Source organism: Muntiacus reevesi, chromosome 20 (assembly GCF_963930625.1).
Source record: "Muntiacus reevesi chromosome 20, mMunRee1.1, whole genome shotgun sequence".
Taxonomy (NCBI): Eukaryota; Metazoa; Chordata; class Mammalia; order Artiodactyla; family Cervidae; genus Muntiacus; species Muntiacus reevesi.
This window is the reverse complement of record NC_089268.1, coordinates 35,247,883-35,265,583: the sequence shown is the minus strand read 5'-3', so window position 1 is coordinate 35,265,583 and position 17,701 is coordinate 35,247,883. Positions and strand designations below refer to the sequence as shown.

Sequence of the window (17,701 nt, the reverse complement as noted above, 5' to 3'; positions counted from 1 at the left end):
TGGATAATGCTATGGAAAAATGAATCTGTGCCCCTGGCTTTTACCATACACAAAAATTAACTAAACAGGGATTAAAAAGTTGAACATAAGACTTGAAGCAATTAAACCCCTAGAAGAAAACATTGAGGCAATCTTCTTGCCTTCTGTCTTTGCAATGAGCTTTTGGGTTTCACACCTTAAACCAAGGCAACAAGGCAACCACTGCAAAAACAAATAAGTGACACCATATTAAACTTCAAACAAAGGAACATCAACAAAATCAAATGGCAATTTACAGATTGACAGAAGGTATGTCCAAATCATATATTTCAGTTCAGTTCAGTTCAGTTGCTTGTCATGTCCGACTCTTTGCGACCCCATGATTTGCAGCATGCCATGCCTACCTGTCCATCACCAACTCTTAGAGTTTACTCAAACTCATGTCCATCCAGTCGGTGATGCCATCCAGCCATCTCATCCTCTGTCGCCCCCTTCTCCTCCTGCCCCCATATATTTGATAAGAGCTTAATATCCAAAAATACATGAGGCTTACAACTCAAGGGCAAAAAACACCAAATAATCCAAATTTTTAATGGAGCTTAAGAAAATTAAGAGTTTCAATAAATCAGAACATTAGACTGTAGATGAGAGACACAGCAAGGTTTTCCTTCTAGAGCAACAAAAGCTTGTGCCTTCTTGGTATTACTTTATTCATCTCCACTCATTTGTTTGACAATTACAGTCCACAGTGTACATTCTTCAGTCAATAGAAATCACCCCACACTGAGCTATAATATGTACTAAGAACTGCCACACTGTGGAAAAAAAAAAAACAACAACTAATATTTGCATATCTACTATGAGACATATAAAAGCAAGGTAATCCCAGAGTTTACCACTCCATTGTTTTCTATATTTCATTTCAAAATTGAGCCACTAAGTAAGGTAAATAAGTTAAGAGACCTCAATGATATATATAGAGAAAATCAGTTTCAAATGGGAGCATTAATGGATTATAATTTGGAGGCAATTTATTACTAGTGTTGTAACTGTAGTTCTTTTGATTCTCTACTGCATCAGGATAATACTTTATTATAAATATTAATTCCAACATAAGGACAAATACCACTATAGTGATAGTGAATAGAGAAAGACATAGAATATAGTAGGCAAGAAGTGAAAGTATGGGAAGTCAGAGATGGTAGTAAAATAAGGGGCAGTATTGCCTTGAGAGGAAGAAAGGTTCTCAAAGTTTCTTGAAACACCAAGAATGAGCCAGATGTGAGGAATTAGCTTAATTTGTAAACCAGAAACTCTACCAGAAGAAATTTAAGTTCATAAAAATATTGCGATTCTAAAAATCACAATTTAGACAGAGAATAGGGTAGGGTATGGTATATAGACATTAAAAATTCTCCATTGCTAAGTGCTTCAGGCACTCAAGGACCACCCTCACTGAAGTCTTCTCTATTGCTCAACCTACAGGTACCAGCATGGAGAAAGAGATAGCTCTACTCCACAGGCATTTAAGGCCTCATGGGTTTCCTTAAGAAGCATTCAATGCAGCAGATTTCCACCATCCCACCCCATCCCACCCGGCTGAGGCTGATTCCCCACGGCCAACAGGAGTCCTCACCCTTGGATCATTCCACAATCCCCATGGCTCTAGCTCCCAGCTTCCGTGGACACCAGTGGACTTACAACCCTGTCCGAGGTATGAAAGGCAGCAGCATGGCTTGTCTATGTGGTTCTCACTCCGTTCATACGGTCACAGGTTAGTTATTTCACTCCCCAACAGCTGCAAAAGACGCCCCCATTCCAGTGGATGGCCATGGTCACGGGGATCTCTCCCTTGCACATCAGCTCCGTCAGCCCCAGGTGCAGGCTTGTCCCATTTGCTCCCCTGCTTCTTTCCCCTTCCTCCTTGTCCCTTCTTTCATTTGTCCTACTGAGTTCTGTATGGATCCTGGTATTCCTCCTCATTGTCCAGTCGGTTGATACCATCCAGCCATCACATCCTCTGTCGTCCCCTTCTGCTCCTGCCCCCAATCCCTCCAAGCATCAGGGTCTTTTTCAATGAGTCAACTCTTTACATGAGGTGGCCAAAGTATTGGAGTTTCAGTTTCAGCATCATTTCTTCCAATGAACACCCAGGACTGATCTCCTTTAGGATGGACTGTTTGGATCTCCTGGCAGTCCAAGGGACTCTCAAGAGACTTGCCAGCACCACAGTTCAAACGCATCAATTTTTCGGCACTCAGTTTTCCTTACCGTCCAACTCTCACATCCATACATGGCCACTGAAAAACCATAGACTTGACAGGACAGTCCTTTGTTGGCAAAGTGATGTCTTTGCTTTTTAATATGCTATGTAGGTTGGTCATAACTTTCCTTTCAAGGAGTAAGTGTCTTTTAATTTCATGGCTGTAATTAGCATCTGTAGTGATTTTGGAGCCCCAAAAATAAAGTCTGACACTGTTTCCACTGTTTCCCCATCTATTTGCCATGAAGTGATGGGACCAGATACCATGATCTTAGTTTTCTGAATGTTGAGCTTTAAGCCAACATTTTCACTCTCTTCTTTCATTTTCATCAAGAAGGTTTTTAGTTCCTCTTCAATTTCTGCCATAATGGTGGTGTCATCTGTATATCTGAGGTTGCCGATATTTCTCCCAGCAATCTTGATTCCAGATTGTGCTTCTTCCAGCCCAGAGTTTCTCATGATATATTCTGCATATAAGTTAAATAAGCAGGATGACAATATACAGCCTTGATGTACTCCTTTTCCTATTTGGAACCAGTCTATTGTTACATGTCCATTTCTAATGTTGCTTCCTGACCTGCATAAAGGTTTCTCAGGAGGCAAGTCAAGTGATCTGGTATGCCCATCTCTTTCAGAATTTTCCACAGTTTATTGTGATCCACACAGTGAAAGGCTTTGGCATAGTCAATAAAGCAGAAATAGATGTTTTTCTGGAACTCTCTTGCTTTTTGGATGTTCCAGCAGATGTCAGCAATTTGATCTCTGGTTCCTCTGCCTTTTCTAAAACTAGCTTGAACATCTGGAAGTTCGCGGTTCACGTATTGCTGAAGCCCGACTTTCAGAATTTTGAGCATTACTAGCATGTGAGATGAGTGCATTTGTTGGTAGTTCGCGCATTCCTTGAGTTTGCCTTTCTTTGGGTATTGGAATGAAAACTGACCTTTTCAAGTCCTGTGGCCACTCATGATTTTTCCAAATGTGCTGGCATATTGAGTGAAGCAATTTCATAGCACCCTCTTTCAGGATTTGAAATAGCTCAACTGGAATTCCATCACATCCACTAGCTTTGTTCCTAGTGATGCCTTCTAAGGCCCACTTGACTTCACATTCCAGGATGTCTGGATCTAGGTGAGTGACCACACCATCATGATTATCTGGGCCATGAAGATCTTTTTTGTACAGTTCTTCTGTGTACTCTTGCCACCTCTTCTTTGTATTTTCTGCTTCCTTTTAGTCTATACCATTTCTGTCCTTTATCAAACTCACCTTTGCATGAAATATTCCCTTGTTATCTCGCATTTTGTTGAAGTGAGCTCTAGTCTTTCCCATTCTGTTTCCCTCTATTTCTTTGCATTGATCACTAAGGAAGATTTTCTTATCTCTCCTTGCTATTTTTTGGAACTCTGCATTCAAATGGGAATATCTTTCCTTTTCTCCTTTGCTTTGTGGTTTTCTTCACAGCTATTTGTAAGACCTCTTCAAAGAACCATTTTGCCTTTTTGCATTTCTTTTCCTTGAGGATGGTCTTGATCCCTGTCTCTTTTACAATGTCATGAATCTCCATCCATAGTTCATCAGCACTCTATCAGATCTAGTTTCTTAAATGTATTACTCATGTCTACTGTATAGTCATAAGGGATTTGATTTAGGTCATACCTGAGTGGTCTAGTGATTTTCCCTACTTTCTTCAGTTTCAGTCTGAATTTGACAATAAGGAGTTCATGATCTGAGTCACAGTCAGCTTCTGGTCTTGTTTTGCTGACTGCAGAGAGCTTCTCCATCTTTGGCTGCAAAGAACATAATCAATCTGATTTCGGTCTCAACCATCTGGTGAGGTCCACGTGTAGAGTCTTGTCTTGTGTTGTTGGAAGAGGGTGTTTGCTATGACCAGTGTGTTCTCTTGGCAAAACTCTATTAGCCTTTGGCCTGCTTCATTCTGTACTCAAGGCCAAATTTGCCTGTTACTCCAGGTATTTTTTGACTTCCTACTTTTACATTCCAGTCCCCTATAATGAGAAGGACATCTGTCTTGGGTGTTAGTCCTAAAAGGTCTTGTAAGTCTTCATAGTAATGTTCAACTTCAGCTACTTCAGTGTTACTGGTTAGAGCATAGGCTTGGATTATCGTGATATTGAATGGTTTTCCTTGGAAACGAACAGAGATCATTCTGTCATTTAAGAGATTACCTCCAAGTACTCCATTTCAGACTCTTTTGATGACAAGATGGCTACTGCATTTCTTCTAAGGGATTCCTGCCCACAGTAGTAGATATAATGGTCATCTGAGTTAATTTCACCCATTCCAGTCCATTTTAGTTCACTGAATCCTAGAATTTCAACATTCACCTTTGCTATCTCCTGTTTGACCACTTACTTCCAATTTGCCTGATTCATGGACCTAACATTCCGGGTTCCTATGCAATATTGCTCTTTACAGCATCAGACCTTGCTTCTATCACCAGTACCATCCACAACTGGGTGTTGTTTTTGCTTTGGCTCCATCCCTTCATTCTTTCTGGAGTTTTTTCTCCACTGATCTCCAGTAGCATATTAGGCACCTTCTGACCTGGGGAGGTCCTCTTTCAGCATCCTATTATTTTGCCTTTTCATATTGTTCATGGGGTTCTCAAGGCAAGAATACTGAAGAGGAGTGCCATTCCCTTCTCTAGTCGACCACACCCTTTCAGACCTCTTCACCACGACCCTTTCATCTTGGATGGCCCCACACGGCATGGCTTAGTTTCATGAGTTAGAGAAGAGTGTGGTCCTGTGATCAGATTGGCTAGATTTCTGTGATTATGGCTTCAGTGTGCCTGCCCTCTGAGGCCCTCTCGCAACACCTACCATCTTACTTGGGTTTCTCTTACCTTGGACGTGGGATATCTCTTTACGGCTGCTCCAGCAAAGTGCATTCACTACTCCTTACCTTGGACCAGGGGTATCTCCTCTTGGCCGCCCCTTCTGACTTTGAACCTGGGTTACTTCCTCTCGGCCCAGCCGCCTCTCCTTGGCCATGGGGTTGCTCCTCTCGGCGGCAGCCCATGGCCTCGGGCGTGGGGTAGGTCCTCTCAGCCGCTTTCCCTGACCTCGGAAGTGGGATAGTTCCCCTTGGCCTCTGCCTCTGACCTCGGACCTGGGGTAGCTCCTCTGGGCCGCTCCTATGCTGTTTCAGCCTGGTGCTCTCGGTCACCACCCCTGACCTTGGGCGAGGGGTTGCTCCTCACGGCCACGCTTCTGCGTGGTCCACTGTACAAAATCCAGAGTCCGGATTGGGATATTCTAGGGACTGAGGCAGCATTGGTTTCTAGAGGTTTGCTCGGTATGGTTCCTTCCGCATCCTCTTCTGATGACAGAGCCTATCATTGATGGGCTCTAAATTAGAACCTCAGAATGCATTAACTTTTTATACATGAGAATATGTAACCTTTAAAAATCTCTCCCTATTTGTCCTACCCTCCATTCTTTGGCAATCATTTTTCTACTCCGAGTTCCATCCTTTTTTTTTTTTTTTTCCCTGAGATTCCTTATAATTAAGATCACATGGTATTTTTCTTTCTCTGATTTAGTTCACTTAGCGTAATATCCTCCAGTTTCATCCAAGCTGCCACAAATGGAAGGACTTCTTTCTTTTTCTAATGGCTAAATAATATTTACCTATATAGGTCACATCGCATTGTTTTAATCCATTCACCTGTTGAAACATACTCAGTTTGTTCCTATACCAAGGCTATTGTGAATAATGCTGCAATGAACTTGGGAATACAGATCTCTCTTTGAGACAATGATTTCATTTCCTTTGACTATATATCCAGAAGTGGGATAATGGATCACATAACAGTTCTCTTTTAAATTTCTTGAGGAGCCACCACAATATTTTTCCATGGAAGTTGTAGTGGAATACATCCCTATCAGGAGTTCATCAGTTCAGTTCAGTCACTCAGTCGTGTCCAACTCATTGTGACCCCATGAATCGCAGCACGCCAGGCCACCATGTCCAACACAAATTCTCAGAGTTTACTCAAACTCATGCTCATCGAGTCAGTGATGCCATCCAATCATCTCATCCTCTTTCGTCCCCTTCTCCTCCTGCCCCCAATCCCTCCCAGCATCAGCATCTTTTCCAAAGAGTCAACCAATTGCATGAGGTGGCCAAAGTACTGGAGTTTCAGATTCAGCATCAGTCCTTCCAATGAACACCCAAGACTGAGCTCCTTTAAGATGGACTGGTTGGACCTCCTTGCAGTCCAAGGGAGTCTCAAGAGTCTTCTCCAACACCACAGTTCAAAAGCATCAATTCGTTTGTGCTCAGCTTTCTTCACAGTCCAACTCTCACATCCATACTTGACCGCTGGAAAAACCATAGCCTTGACCAGATGGACCTTTGTTGGCAAAGTAGTGTCTCTGCTTTTTAATAGGCTATCTAGGTTGGTCATAACTTTCCTTCCAAGGAATAAACGTCTTTTAATTTCATGGCTGCAATCACCATCTGCAGTGATTTTGGAGCCCCCCAAAATAAAGTCTGACACTGTTTCCACTATCTCCCCATCTATTTCCCATGAAGTGATGGGGCCAGATGCCATGATCTTAGTTTTCTGAATGTTAAGTTTAAGCCAACTTTTTCACTCTCCTCTTTCACTTTCATTAAGAGACTTTTTAGTTCCTCTTCATTTTCTGCCATAAGGGTCCCTTTTTCTCTACATCCTCAATAACATTTGCCATTTCTTACTTTTTTGGTACTAGCCATTCAAACAGGTATGAGGTGATAACTCTTGTGCTATTGATCTGCATTTCCTTTGATTATTAGTGATGCTGAGCATCTTGTCATACACCTCTTGATCATCTATATGTCTTACTTGTGGGAAAATGTCTATTCTTTAAAGATGTAGCATACATTAGGTTTACTACATTCTGATATACGAAACTCAGCTGCCTAGCTGTATATCAACAATGAACTCTCAGAAAGTGGAATAATAGAAAACAATCCCACTTACTATCTCATCACAAAAAGATAAAACACTTAGAAATAAGCTTAAGCAAGGTGTTGAAAGATGTTATACAAAACCTTTAAGACATTGATAAGAGAAATTTAAAAAGTATTAAAAATATGTAAAGTTAGGAGGTCGTTTCAATGTGTTTCTTGTGGTAGGATTTGTATTACTTTAAATTTCCCTCTTAGAACTGCTTATGTTGAATTGTATAGGCTTTAGATCATCGTGTTTTCATTGTTCTTTCTTTCTAGGACTGTTTCAATTTCCTTTATTTCTTCAGTAACATGTTCATTTTTAGAAATGTTTTGTTTAATCTCCATGTGTTTTTGGTCTTTAAATTTGTTGGGTTTGTTTTTTTTGTTTGTTTTTTGTTTTTTTTTTTTTTTTCCTATAGTCGTTATCTAGTCTTACAGTGTTGTGTTCAGAGAAAATGCTTGATAAAATTCCAATTTCCTTAAATTTACTGAGGTTTGATTTGTGACCCAAGATGAGAAAAATGTTCCACGTTCACCTGAGAAGAAAGTGTATTCTGCATTTGGATGGAATGTGCTGAAGATATCTACTGGGTCTGTTTGCTTCAATAGTTCCCTTTAGGCTTATGTCTCCTTATTTATTTTCTGTTTTGATGATCTATCCATTGGTAGAGGTGGGGTGTTAACATGCCCTACTATTATTGTGTTACTGTCAATTTCCCGTTTTATGTCAGTTAGTGTCCACCTTATGTATTGAAGTGCTCCTATGTTGGGTACATAAATATTTAAAATTGCTTTGTCTTTTTCTTGGACTGATCCCTTGATCATTTTGTAGTGTCCTTCTTTATACCTTATAATAGATTTTATTTTCAGGTCTATTTTTTCTGATATGAAAATTGCCAATCTGGTTTTCTTTGGATTTCCATTTGCATGGAATATCTTTTTCCATCCTCACTTTCAGTCTGTATGAGTCTCTAGGACGGAAGTGTGCCTCTTGTAGACAGCATATATATGGGTCTTGTTTTTGTATCCATTCAGCCAGCTTGTGTCTTTTGGTAAGAATGGGAGAAGATAATAGCAAATAAAACAACTGATAAAGGATTGCATTCTGGAATACAAGTATCTCAAACAAGTCACTCATCAAAAGCAAATGCAAGAGCTGCAAAAATAAATAGTGAGACCACATTAAACTCAAAATCTTCTGCATAGTAAAAGAAGTCATCAACAAAATATAATGGCAACCTATTGAATGAAAAAAAATTGCAAATCACATATTTCGTAAGGGCTTCATATCCAGGTATATATAAGAGAGGCATGCAACTCAGTAGCAGAAAAAATCAAACAACTCAAATTATTAAATGGGCAAGGAAGAATAAGTTTTTTGAAAAATCTGAAGATTAGACTGTAGATGACAGACACTGTTAGTTATTCCTTCCAAAACAGAAGCCTGTGTCTTCCTGACATTGCTTTCTTTATTTCCAAGCTCCTGTTTGGTGATTGCACTTCACAGTATGCATCCTTTACTCAATAGCAATCACCCTACAATGAGTCATATGTGCTATGAATAGCCCCAGTAACTATAAAAAACTAATAATTACATACTTAACCTTGAGGCATCAAAAATCCAAGGTGATTTTCAGAATTTTCCACTCCATTGCTTTCTACTTTTTCAAAATTGAAACAACTAGTAGGGGCAAATGAGTAGGGGACCTCAATAATACATGGATGGTGTCATTTAAAACTGGGAGCATGAAAAAATAATAAAATATAAAACTGGGAGCATTACTGGATTATAATTGGGGGGAATGCTTTATTACTAATACTATTGTAATTTTATTCCCTTTAATTCTCTGGTATACTAGGTTGATATTTATTTGAAATAATAATACAGCCACTATGCAGAACAGGGTGGAGATTCCTTAAAACATTTGAAATAGAACTGCCATATGACTGAGCAATCCCACTGCTAGGCATACACACTGAGGAAACCAGAATAGAAAGAGACATGTGTACCCCAATGTTCATCACAGCACTATTTATGATAGCCAGCCCATGGAATCAACGTAGGTGCCCATCAGCAGATGAATGTATGAGAAAGCTGAGGTACATATACACAATGGAATATTACTCAGCCATGAAAAAGTATACATTTGAATCAGTTCTAATGAGGTGGATGAAATGGAACCTCTTATACAGAGTGAAGTAAGCCAGAAAGGGAAACACTAATACAGTATACTAATGCATATATATGGACTTTATAAAGATGTTAAGGATAACCCTGTATGTGACACAGACAGAAAAAGACATGAAGATGTATAGAACAGTCTTTTGGATTCTGTGGGAGAGGGCAAGGGTGGGTTGACTTGGGAGAATGGGACTGAAACATGTATATTATTACATGTGACACGAATCGCTAGTCCAGGTTCGATGCATGATACAGGGTGCTTGGGGCTGGTGCACTGGGATGCCCCAGAAGGATGAGATGGGGAGAAGGTGGGAGGGGGGTCAGGAAGGGGAACACATGTACACCCATGGCGGATTCCTGTCAATGTATGGAAAACCACTACAATATTGTAAAGTAATTAGCCTCCAATTAAAATTAACAAAATGAAATAAACTAGTAATACCAACATAGAGACACTTTGTACTCGAGTTACAGTAGATTGAGAAAGACAAAGCTTATGAGGCAGTGAAATCACAGAAAATTAGCAATGGTATCAAAAGAAGGGGCAGTATTGCCTAGAAAGAAAGCAGAGTTCTCTAATTTTTTGGAGACAACACAAACAAGCCAGGTGGGAGCCCACCAGCTTAAGCTGTATACCAGAAACTGTACCAGAAGGAAAATCCAGTTCATAAAAATATGCTGATGCTAAACACCAAATTCCAGACACTAAGCAAATATGGTAGGTTATATGTAGATACTGAAAACCACTCAGAAATGTAGACATGGAAGCAGATGCACTAATGAGCATCAGAAAAATCAAAGCACAAAAGGGTCTGAAAAGTCAATCGTAAAGAGACTTGGCAGTCTGGTCAAAAGAATAAGAGAATCAAATTAGACACCAAAATAGAAAGACTTGTGCACATGATAGAACCAGAGAATGCTCAGGAGAGAAAGTTTCTCACCTAGTGGACCAGCGAACAGAATCCTCAAGCATCAGAAATAAAAACCCTGGGCAGGACTCATGACTGTGCGCTTCTGGGAACAGCCTCAGTTTCAAAGTTGGGGCACTATACCACCTAAAAGCAAATGCAGACCAGGACTATAGCTTGCTGTGACACTGAGTCACAGACAATAGTGTTTGTTAGTTGGCTTTTCTCGTTCAACTACAAAGTTAATGAATCACTAATCAATGATAACTGACACCATCAGTTTCCAGTCAGAGTCTCTTTAGGCATACAACGTACATCTGAACCTGTTATATGATCCCCCAAAACATTTTTATACTTAAATTTATTGATGTTTAATTGAAGGCTAATTGCTTTACAAAACTGTATTGCTTTTGGTCAAACATCAACATGAATCAGCCACAGTTTTACCTATGTCCCCTCACTCTTGAACCTCCTTCCCAGCTTCTTTCCCATCCAACCCGTTGAAATTGTTACAGAAAATCATGGAAGGCTTCACAAACTGGCCTGTCATCCTTGGGCAGGGGCCATGCTAATCTTCTCAGTATTATTCCAGTTTTTTAATATATGTGCTACCAAAGCAAACACACAAATAACACTTTAACAGAAAAAAAAATCATATACTTAGTCATCTACCAATAAATGATCAATTACCTTAGGAATTAGGATATTCTGCTATATTTACTGTCTCTTATAAATTTGAATTTTATAAGGTCGAAAGTTCCATGAAGGAATTAAGCATATAATTATACATAACACATATATACATGCACAGAAAAATATGCACACAAACATGTCTATATTATATAAGCTCTTATTCTCCTAGCCTGTCATAATAAGCCCTTAAGTTGATAAGAGAGATAGTCCCAAATTTCTGCAACTTATATGTCTTGTTTTTGAGAACCACTTATTTGATTTTCAATACCTAATTTCAAATAACCACTTTATTCTTAGATACAATGCCCATTTAAACTAAGAGCAGAGAAAACCTAGTAAATGCTGATATCTTATCCTTAATTAAATTATCACTCTTGTGGTAAATTGGAAAAAGAATCATGTTCAGATCTCATTCAGGAGGACAAAATTTATTTTATCTGTTCTCTTGTCCATACTGAATGCTTGCTTACTTCAGCCTTAAATTCTGCTTACGTACAAAGGACAGACAGGAAAAGTAATATTAAAATCATGCTTCCAGGAGTCTATGATTTTATGCTTCTGTTGGCCAAAGGTAGGGCTAGGAATAATTTCTGAAATATTGCAATACATATGGAAACATGAAGATCTGGTTCTATTATCAAAGAGGAGATTCTTGACGATGATTCAAAAACTCAGCCACAAGTGCTCGGGCCTGGTGCACTGGAAGACCCAGAGGAATTGGGTGGAGCGGGAGGTGGGTGGGGGGATCGGGATGGGGAATACGTGTAACTCTATGGCTGATTCATATCAATGTATGACAAAACCCACTGAAATGTTGTGAAGTAATTAGCCTCCAAATAATAAAAAAAATTAAAAAATAACAACAAAAAAAAAACAACAAAAAACTCAGCCCCATGGCTGTCAGGATGTGCTCCCGACCAGACAGATGGATTTTCTCCCTAAAACAACACAGTCAGGAAAGGCCAGACCGTGTCCGCAGAGCCAGTGACGGGATCCTGGGTGCTGAGAGGTAATATTCTTGTATTACCATTTGGAGATTTATTTGCTATTTTCTCGAAGAAACAAACATAACGAGAATATTAAGGATGCATAAAAGTAGAAGAGTTGTCAAGGTGCCTAGAAGCAAGGAGAACCAGGTCCCCACACTGATAATTCTCAAATACTTTAACAGTGAGTGCTTTATAGACAGATCAGAACAAGTGGATAAAACCAATGTTCTAGGGTCACTGCTGCTTTGCAGTCAAAGACAAAATATTTTTCTCTGCAAGCAGAGTCATCACAGCTCCTGATGTGGTCCTGGTTACACACATGCAGACCGAGAGCCCACAGGCATGTGTGATGTGACATCAGGAAGTGAACAGATGACTGCATTGGTGCCCAGTCACCTCTTCTGCTAATAATGGGACCAGGGAAAATTACTTGCCCTCTCCAAGGCATTGCATCTTCATTAACATAACTTGAAGATCATAGTGAAGATGGAGGTTATCTTACAGGGTTACAGTGAAACATAAAATTTAAGATGTTTTAAAGCTTTTGGGAAAATATCAAAGACATGCATGGGGTTACGAAGGTGAGTTAGCACATCCAAGGTACAGTGTCCTTTTTCTCTTAGTATTCTCTCTGTACTCAATAGTAGCTGTCAGTCAGTCATGTGTTTACTCTTACCCCAGCGTGATGGTGAACCACACAGATCAACTGTACACTTCTTGTCATTTCAGTGCCTAAAATTCAAGGATTAGTGACGTACAGTGAAAAAATTACAAACTCATAGAGGACCTTGCGGCTCAGAGTCTGCAGAGTCCCAAAATTAAACTGTTTTGAAAGAATGACCTAAACACTCTGGCTCAGAATTAAGTTCCAAATGTTTGCAGAGCACAGAAGTACTTCAGGGAGCAATACAAAAATGCAGGGAGTAACCTACTTCTCCAACTATCTGTCTGTGCAAATGTCATCATCCATCTAAATTACACAGAAGGCGCTCCTTCTTCCCCACCCCAGCTACCACAGCTCCAACTCCTGCTCAGAGTAACAGGGAAAGAGAAGGCTTCCCTCCACAGGATGGATTTGATAACCTCAGGTGACTAGATCATCAGAATGGCTCATGTTTTTATTTTAGCAGGGTCCTGCCTGCTCCTGCTGCTGGTCATGTCAAATCTGCTCCTGTGCCAAGGAAACACATGCCCGACTTGCAGTCCTGACACCCCCCTGAGATCCCTTACAGACCTGTTTATCGATGCTGCCTGGCTGTCCCACTACTTTCATAACCTGTCCGCAATAATGTTCAAAGAGTTTGTAAGTACTGTGGTGGTGGTGGTTTAGTTGCTAAATCATGTCCGTCACTTGTGACCCCATGGACTGTAGCCCACCAGGCTCTCGAAAGGAAACTTCACATAAGTGACTGGCCTATACTATCCTTTAAACAAGAAGGCTGCAATAACATACTCTCTAGGTCAAAGAAGTCATCAGCTCATAAGATGGTGAAATCGAAAAAAGGGTCAGTTTTGTGAAATCTCAAAGATTCCTTAGAAGTGCAATAATTTTTTCAATTTCCTTTCATTCATTTTCTTTTTTAAAAATGTCTAAAATAAATGAATTTGTATTTGTCAGTCAGGAATGCCATAAGAGAATACAATAGACTCAGTGGAATAAACACCAGAAATTTATTTCCTCACAGTTCTGGGGGCTAGAAGTCCCAGATTAGGGCACCAGCAAGGTGAGGTTCTGGTAAGAATTCTTTCTTCCCAGGATGGCTTCTCTGTGCGTCCTCACACAGGGTGGGGGGTGGGCAAGACAGACAGAGGAAAGGACACACAGACACAGAGAAAGAAGAGAAAATTCTCTGGTGTTTCGCCTCATGGAGACACTAAACCTATTGGATGAGTGTTGTTCCCTAAGAGCTCATTTAACATTAATATCTCCTGCATTAGCAGGAATGTTCTTTATCACTACTGTCCCTTGGAAGCACCAACTATTGGTATATATGCACTATATTTGGTTCAAACACTAAAAAAAAAAAAAAAAAAGGATAATAATAAACATAGAAGGGAAAAGGTTAAACTTAGAAGAGTTAGATGTAAAATCATTTTTATAGAGACAATGTCTAGAAAAAGCAGGAAAGGAATGATTTTCAAATTTTGTGATACCCCCTGTTAAAAAAATTACACGTCTCTCAAACATATAAATGTTCTTGTAATGGGTTCATCTACTCAATGCCCAACAACCCTAACTAATTGCCTGATCACTTTTAGGATGAAAAATATGCCCAGGGCAAACAGTACCATATCAAGGCCACCAACAGCTGCCACACCAATCCCCTCCATGCTCCTGAAGAAAGAGAAGAAGCCCAGCAGTTGAACGTGAGTCTTTCACCTGGGTTTTTCACCAGATCAATTAGACAGCATGTAGGTTACCAGGCTTCAGGCTATTAGAGGTCATGGTACCTGTACATGCAGAAGAAGGTGGAGGAGCCGTAAGCCATTGAAGAGAAATTACATTATGCAGTTGATGAAGCGTGAGTGAAATCAAGGGATAACTAAAGATCTGTAGCAGCAAAAACAAGAACAGATCTATAAATTGTCCATGCACACAACTTTAGTTCAACCAATGCATTCGACACAGGGTTGCAGCTATTATTCTGTATGAAAACAGGAAATGGCTGAGTAATATTCCATATTAGCCTCCAACTAATAAAAATAAATTAAAAAAAAAGAAAACAGGAAATGATGGGAATTTCCATGTGTAAAATATGATTGCAAAATTCATGAATATGTAAGAAACATACCCCAGGCTTGAGTACTCCCTGTTACTAGTGACTCATACACGGAGTCCTATTCTGCACCACTGAGCCACCGCGTCTGCCTTTCAAGGCTCTCCTGATTCTGCTTCTACTTCTCTGACACCTCCTTCATTCATCATTGTCAATCATTCCTCTGTCACCTTTTATTCTTAATTTGCAAGTCCACCCCCCCGCCACAGTGGCCTATAAAACATTGCTTTGCTTCTCATGGCTGCAACAATTGCCTCTGTTCTGAGGACAAAACTGTTTACATATCAAGTCTCAATCATTTATGGCAGCTCTAAATGTTGACCATTATAATCTCTCCTTTCTGATTTCTTGCATTTTCCCTCGTCCTAACATTATTTAAAGTATTTTCACATGCATCCCTCCTTAAAATTCTATCTTCTCTCTCTACAACCTTCTTAATGATATCAGCATTCTTTTGCTCTGTTAAGCTCATTAATAATGAGGATGATCAAAAAAAAGGTCAAAGAGCAAGAAGACATGGGATTTTTCAATATCCTTGATTTAAAGTTTATTGAGAGTTACTACAGGGTCATACATTTTACTAAGCAATTTATGTGCTTAGTACTATTGCTAACACATTACTATACTTAATCCTATTCAGTTCGATGTTCTTTACCACTAAAACAGTTCATGGATGTAAAGAAATCAAGCATATTAACTAGAGATCTTCAGCCCCCAGGATTTTCATGCTCAATTCTACTAGTAGTAGTGAACTAGCGGGGAAAACCCTCCATTGTGAATCCCACTGATGCTGTTACTAAAGACAACACTGTGCCATTATCTGCCTGGCATGTCAACAAGACAGACTCTTCTGATACCAGCATGGGGGCTGGTGTTGGGATCAACTGAGGAAAGAAAGCCTGTTTAGGAATGCCATGTCTTCTTCATTGTTTCTTTGTTGTAATATCATAAAACAAATTACCAATCGAAAATCAATACAAATGACTCATCTGATTCATTAATACAAAAGAATCACTGGGTGACAATGATGTGGGCACAGGTAGAATGCCTCATTCCTGGGTCAGATACTGCAGGCACATACTAACTTGTCATAAAATATTAGATTTCTCTCATGCAAATATGCAAACATAAAAGAACTCACTGAGTGGTGGTAGAATTTCAGAGGAAAAAAGAAAATTCTTTATGTTATAAATTAGAATGCATGAGAAAAATTAGTTTCTAAAATAACCTAGGTTTTTAATAATTCAGTGAAATGTGAACTAATAGCTTACATTTATATTTTGCAACTTTTACTTCTTTAAAAAATCTCTGCATACACATAGGTATAACTAAAAGTGTTTTAGGTCAGCTGCTCTGAGCAGAGATAATATGTTACCAAAACCACTGATTTATGATTATTTTAATCAGACCGTTTCTTATGGTTGCTTAGAATGAAGACCTTAGTAAACTGGTACTCTTCTTACTGTACACCTGGAATGAACCTTTGCATCATCTCACCAAAGAGCTGCAGAGTTTGAAAGAAGTCTCACAGACGATCCTAACAAGAGTCACAGAGAATGAGGAAATGTCAGAAATGCTTCAAGCATTCATAGAGAGTCACTTCAGACAGGTGAGCATCCTGCAGAGGGCTTTCTTGCTTTGATCATGAATGATAGAAGTGATCTCTGTAATGCGTAAGGAGTTTTGAAATATCTCATTTTGTGAGAAAAACTTTCATATCTTCTTTATGCTAGGCTGCTACTACATAAAGCAAGAGCCTAGTAATTCATAGTGATAGAGTCTACTGTAAAGGAATCAGAATTTCACTGCAATTTTTGATATGTGCAGCCTTCCCTGTATTGCACACAATTCCACCAAAAGCGTGCCTCTTCCTGGGCACAGGTGGTTGAAATATTTTCAAGATTAGGAGTACTAGAGTACAGAATTTTCAAGATCAGCACTTCCTTCAAAGTATCCCAGGACACCTGCTATTGAAGTTTCACTTGTCTTCTTTCTCTGTTCTACTCAAATCAAAGGATGAGAGTGGGAAGGAAGAAAAGAGAAAGTTAAAACTAAACCTGAGTTTTGTTTTTACATTTTAGATTCCTAATAGTTTTCTCATAGGCTGGCTCCAAAATCCATATCTAGAGTGTTTTATATTTGTATGTGTTCCCCATATCTTCATTTGATAATTAGAAGCAAAAAAGATAAGCAAATACTAATAAAACTCATATGAAGCCATTATCTTTTGGGTATTCAGATTATTGTTCCAGTCTTGAAAAAGATACTCGAGACTCGCATAACCTGGTCAGGACTCTCATCCCTGATGTCCAGCGATGAAGATAGGCGTCATTCTGAATTTTATAACCTGTTCCACTGCCTGCGCAGGGATTCACGAGAAGTTGACATTTACATCAATATCCTGGCGTGCCGAATGCGCAAAAGGTGCTAAATCCACATCCATCCCATCCAGCTCTGAGATGGTCATAATGATCTATCCCATTGCAAGTTTCTGTGAAATTACAGCTTTTTAATGCATGCTCGGAGAAATGGGTCTTCTCTTAAAAAATAAACACAGACTCTTTAGAGAAGTCAAAATCTAAAATGGCAATTTTTTAACATTTCTTATATTCATTTAATAGAAAATCAAATGAAAATCCACCCCTATAATTGAAAGAATGAAGCTCCTATTAAAATTAGTCACAAATAGCAGAAGCTGGCATTATGAAGAAGATCATTAAGAGATTACTTAAGAATCACAGCCAATTATTCTGGGTCAAATTATGAGAATCAAAGAATTAGACAATTGTTCATGGTTCTGGTCATGCTACCAAGAAGACTGAATTCTCAGGTTACCAAATGGAAACAAACAAATGAAGAACCTTTGAAGTTCACTGACCTTATAGATTAGTAAATCACATGTCATGGATACAGTGAGGACTTAAACTGAACTTTAAAAAAATCTCTAT

At 39.3% G+C, this 17,701-nt stretch overlaps 1 protein-coding gene and 1 non-coding gene across 2 annotated transcripts; one reads left to right on the top strand and one right to left on the bottom strand.

The window, feature by feature from the left end:
• Positions 1–1,516: 1,516 nt before the first annotated feature.
• Positions 1,517–17,184, top strand: LOC136151432 (placental prolactin-related protein 1-like). The gene is made up of 5 exons (XM_065912544.1): positions 1,517–1,693; positions 13,107–13,279; positions 14,236–14,343; positions 16,183–16,362; positions 16,993–17,184. Exons 1-5 carry the CDS (start codon positions 1,540–1,542, stop codon positions 17,182–17,184), a joined length of 807 nt encoding a protein of 268 aa, XP_065768616.1. The 5' UTR covers positions 1,517–1,539.
• On the bottom strand, positions 10,810–10,918 carry LOC136151986 (U6 spliceosomal RNA). The gene has a single exon (XR_010660148.1). It is a non-coding gene; the product is annotated as a U6 spliceosomal RNA (small nuclear RNA).
• Positions 17,185–17,701: the final 517 nt, after the last annotated feature.

What these genes read in the sequence shown, in the direction of transcription:
- LOC136151432 (XM_065912544.1), top strand. Translation starts at nt 1,540, where the DNA reads ATGCAGCAGATTTCCACCATCCCACCCCATCCCACCCGGCTGAGGCTG. An exon ending in CAATAATGTTCAAAGAGTTT is followed by an intron (nt 13,280 to 14,235) that starts GTAAGTACTGTG and finishes GATCACTTTTAG; the next exon opens with GATGAAAAATATGCCCAGGG. An exon ending in AAGAAGCCCAGCAGTTGAAC is followed by an intron (nt 14,344 to 16,182) that starts GTGAGTCTTTCA and finishes ATGGTTGCTTAG; the next exon opens with AATGAAGACCTTAGTAAACT.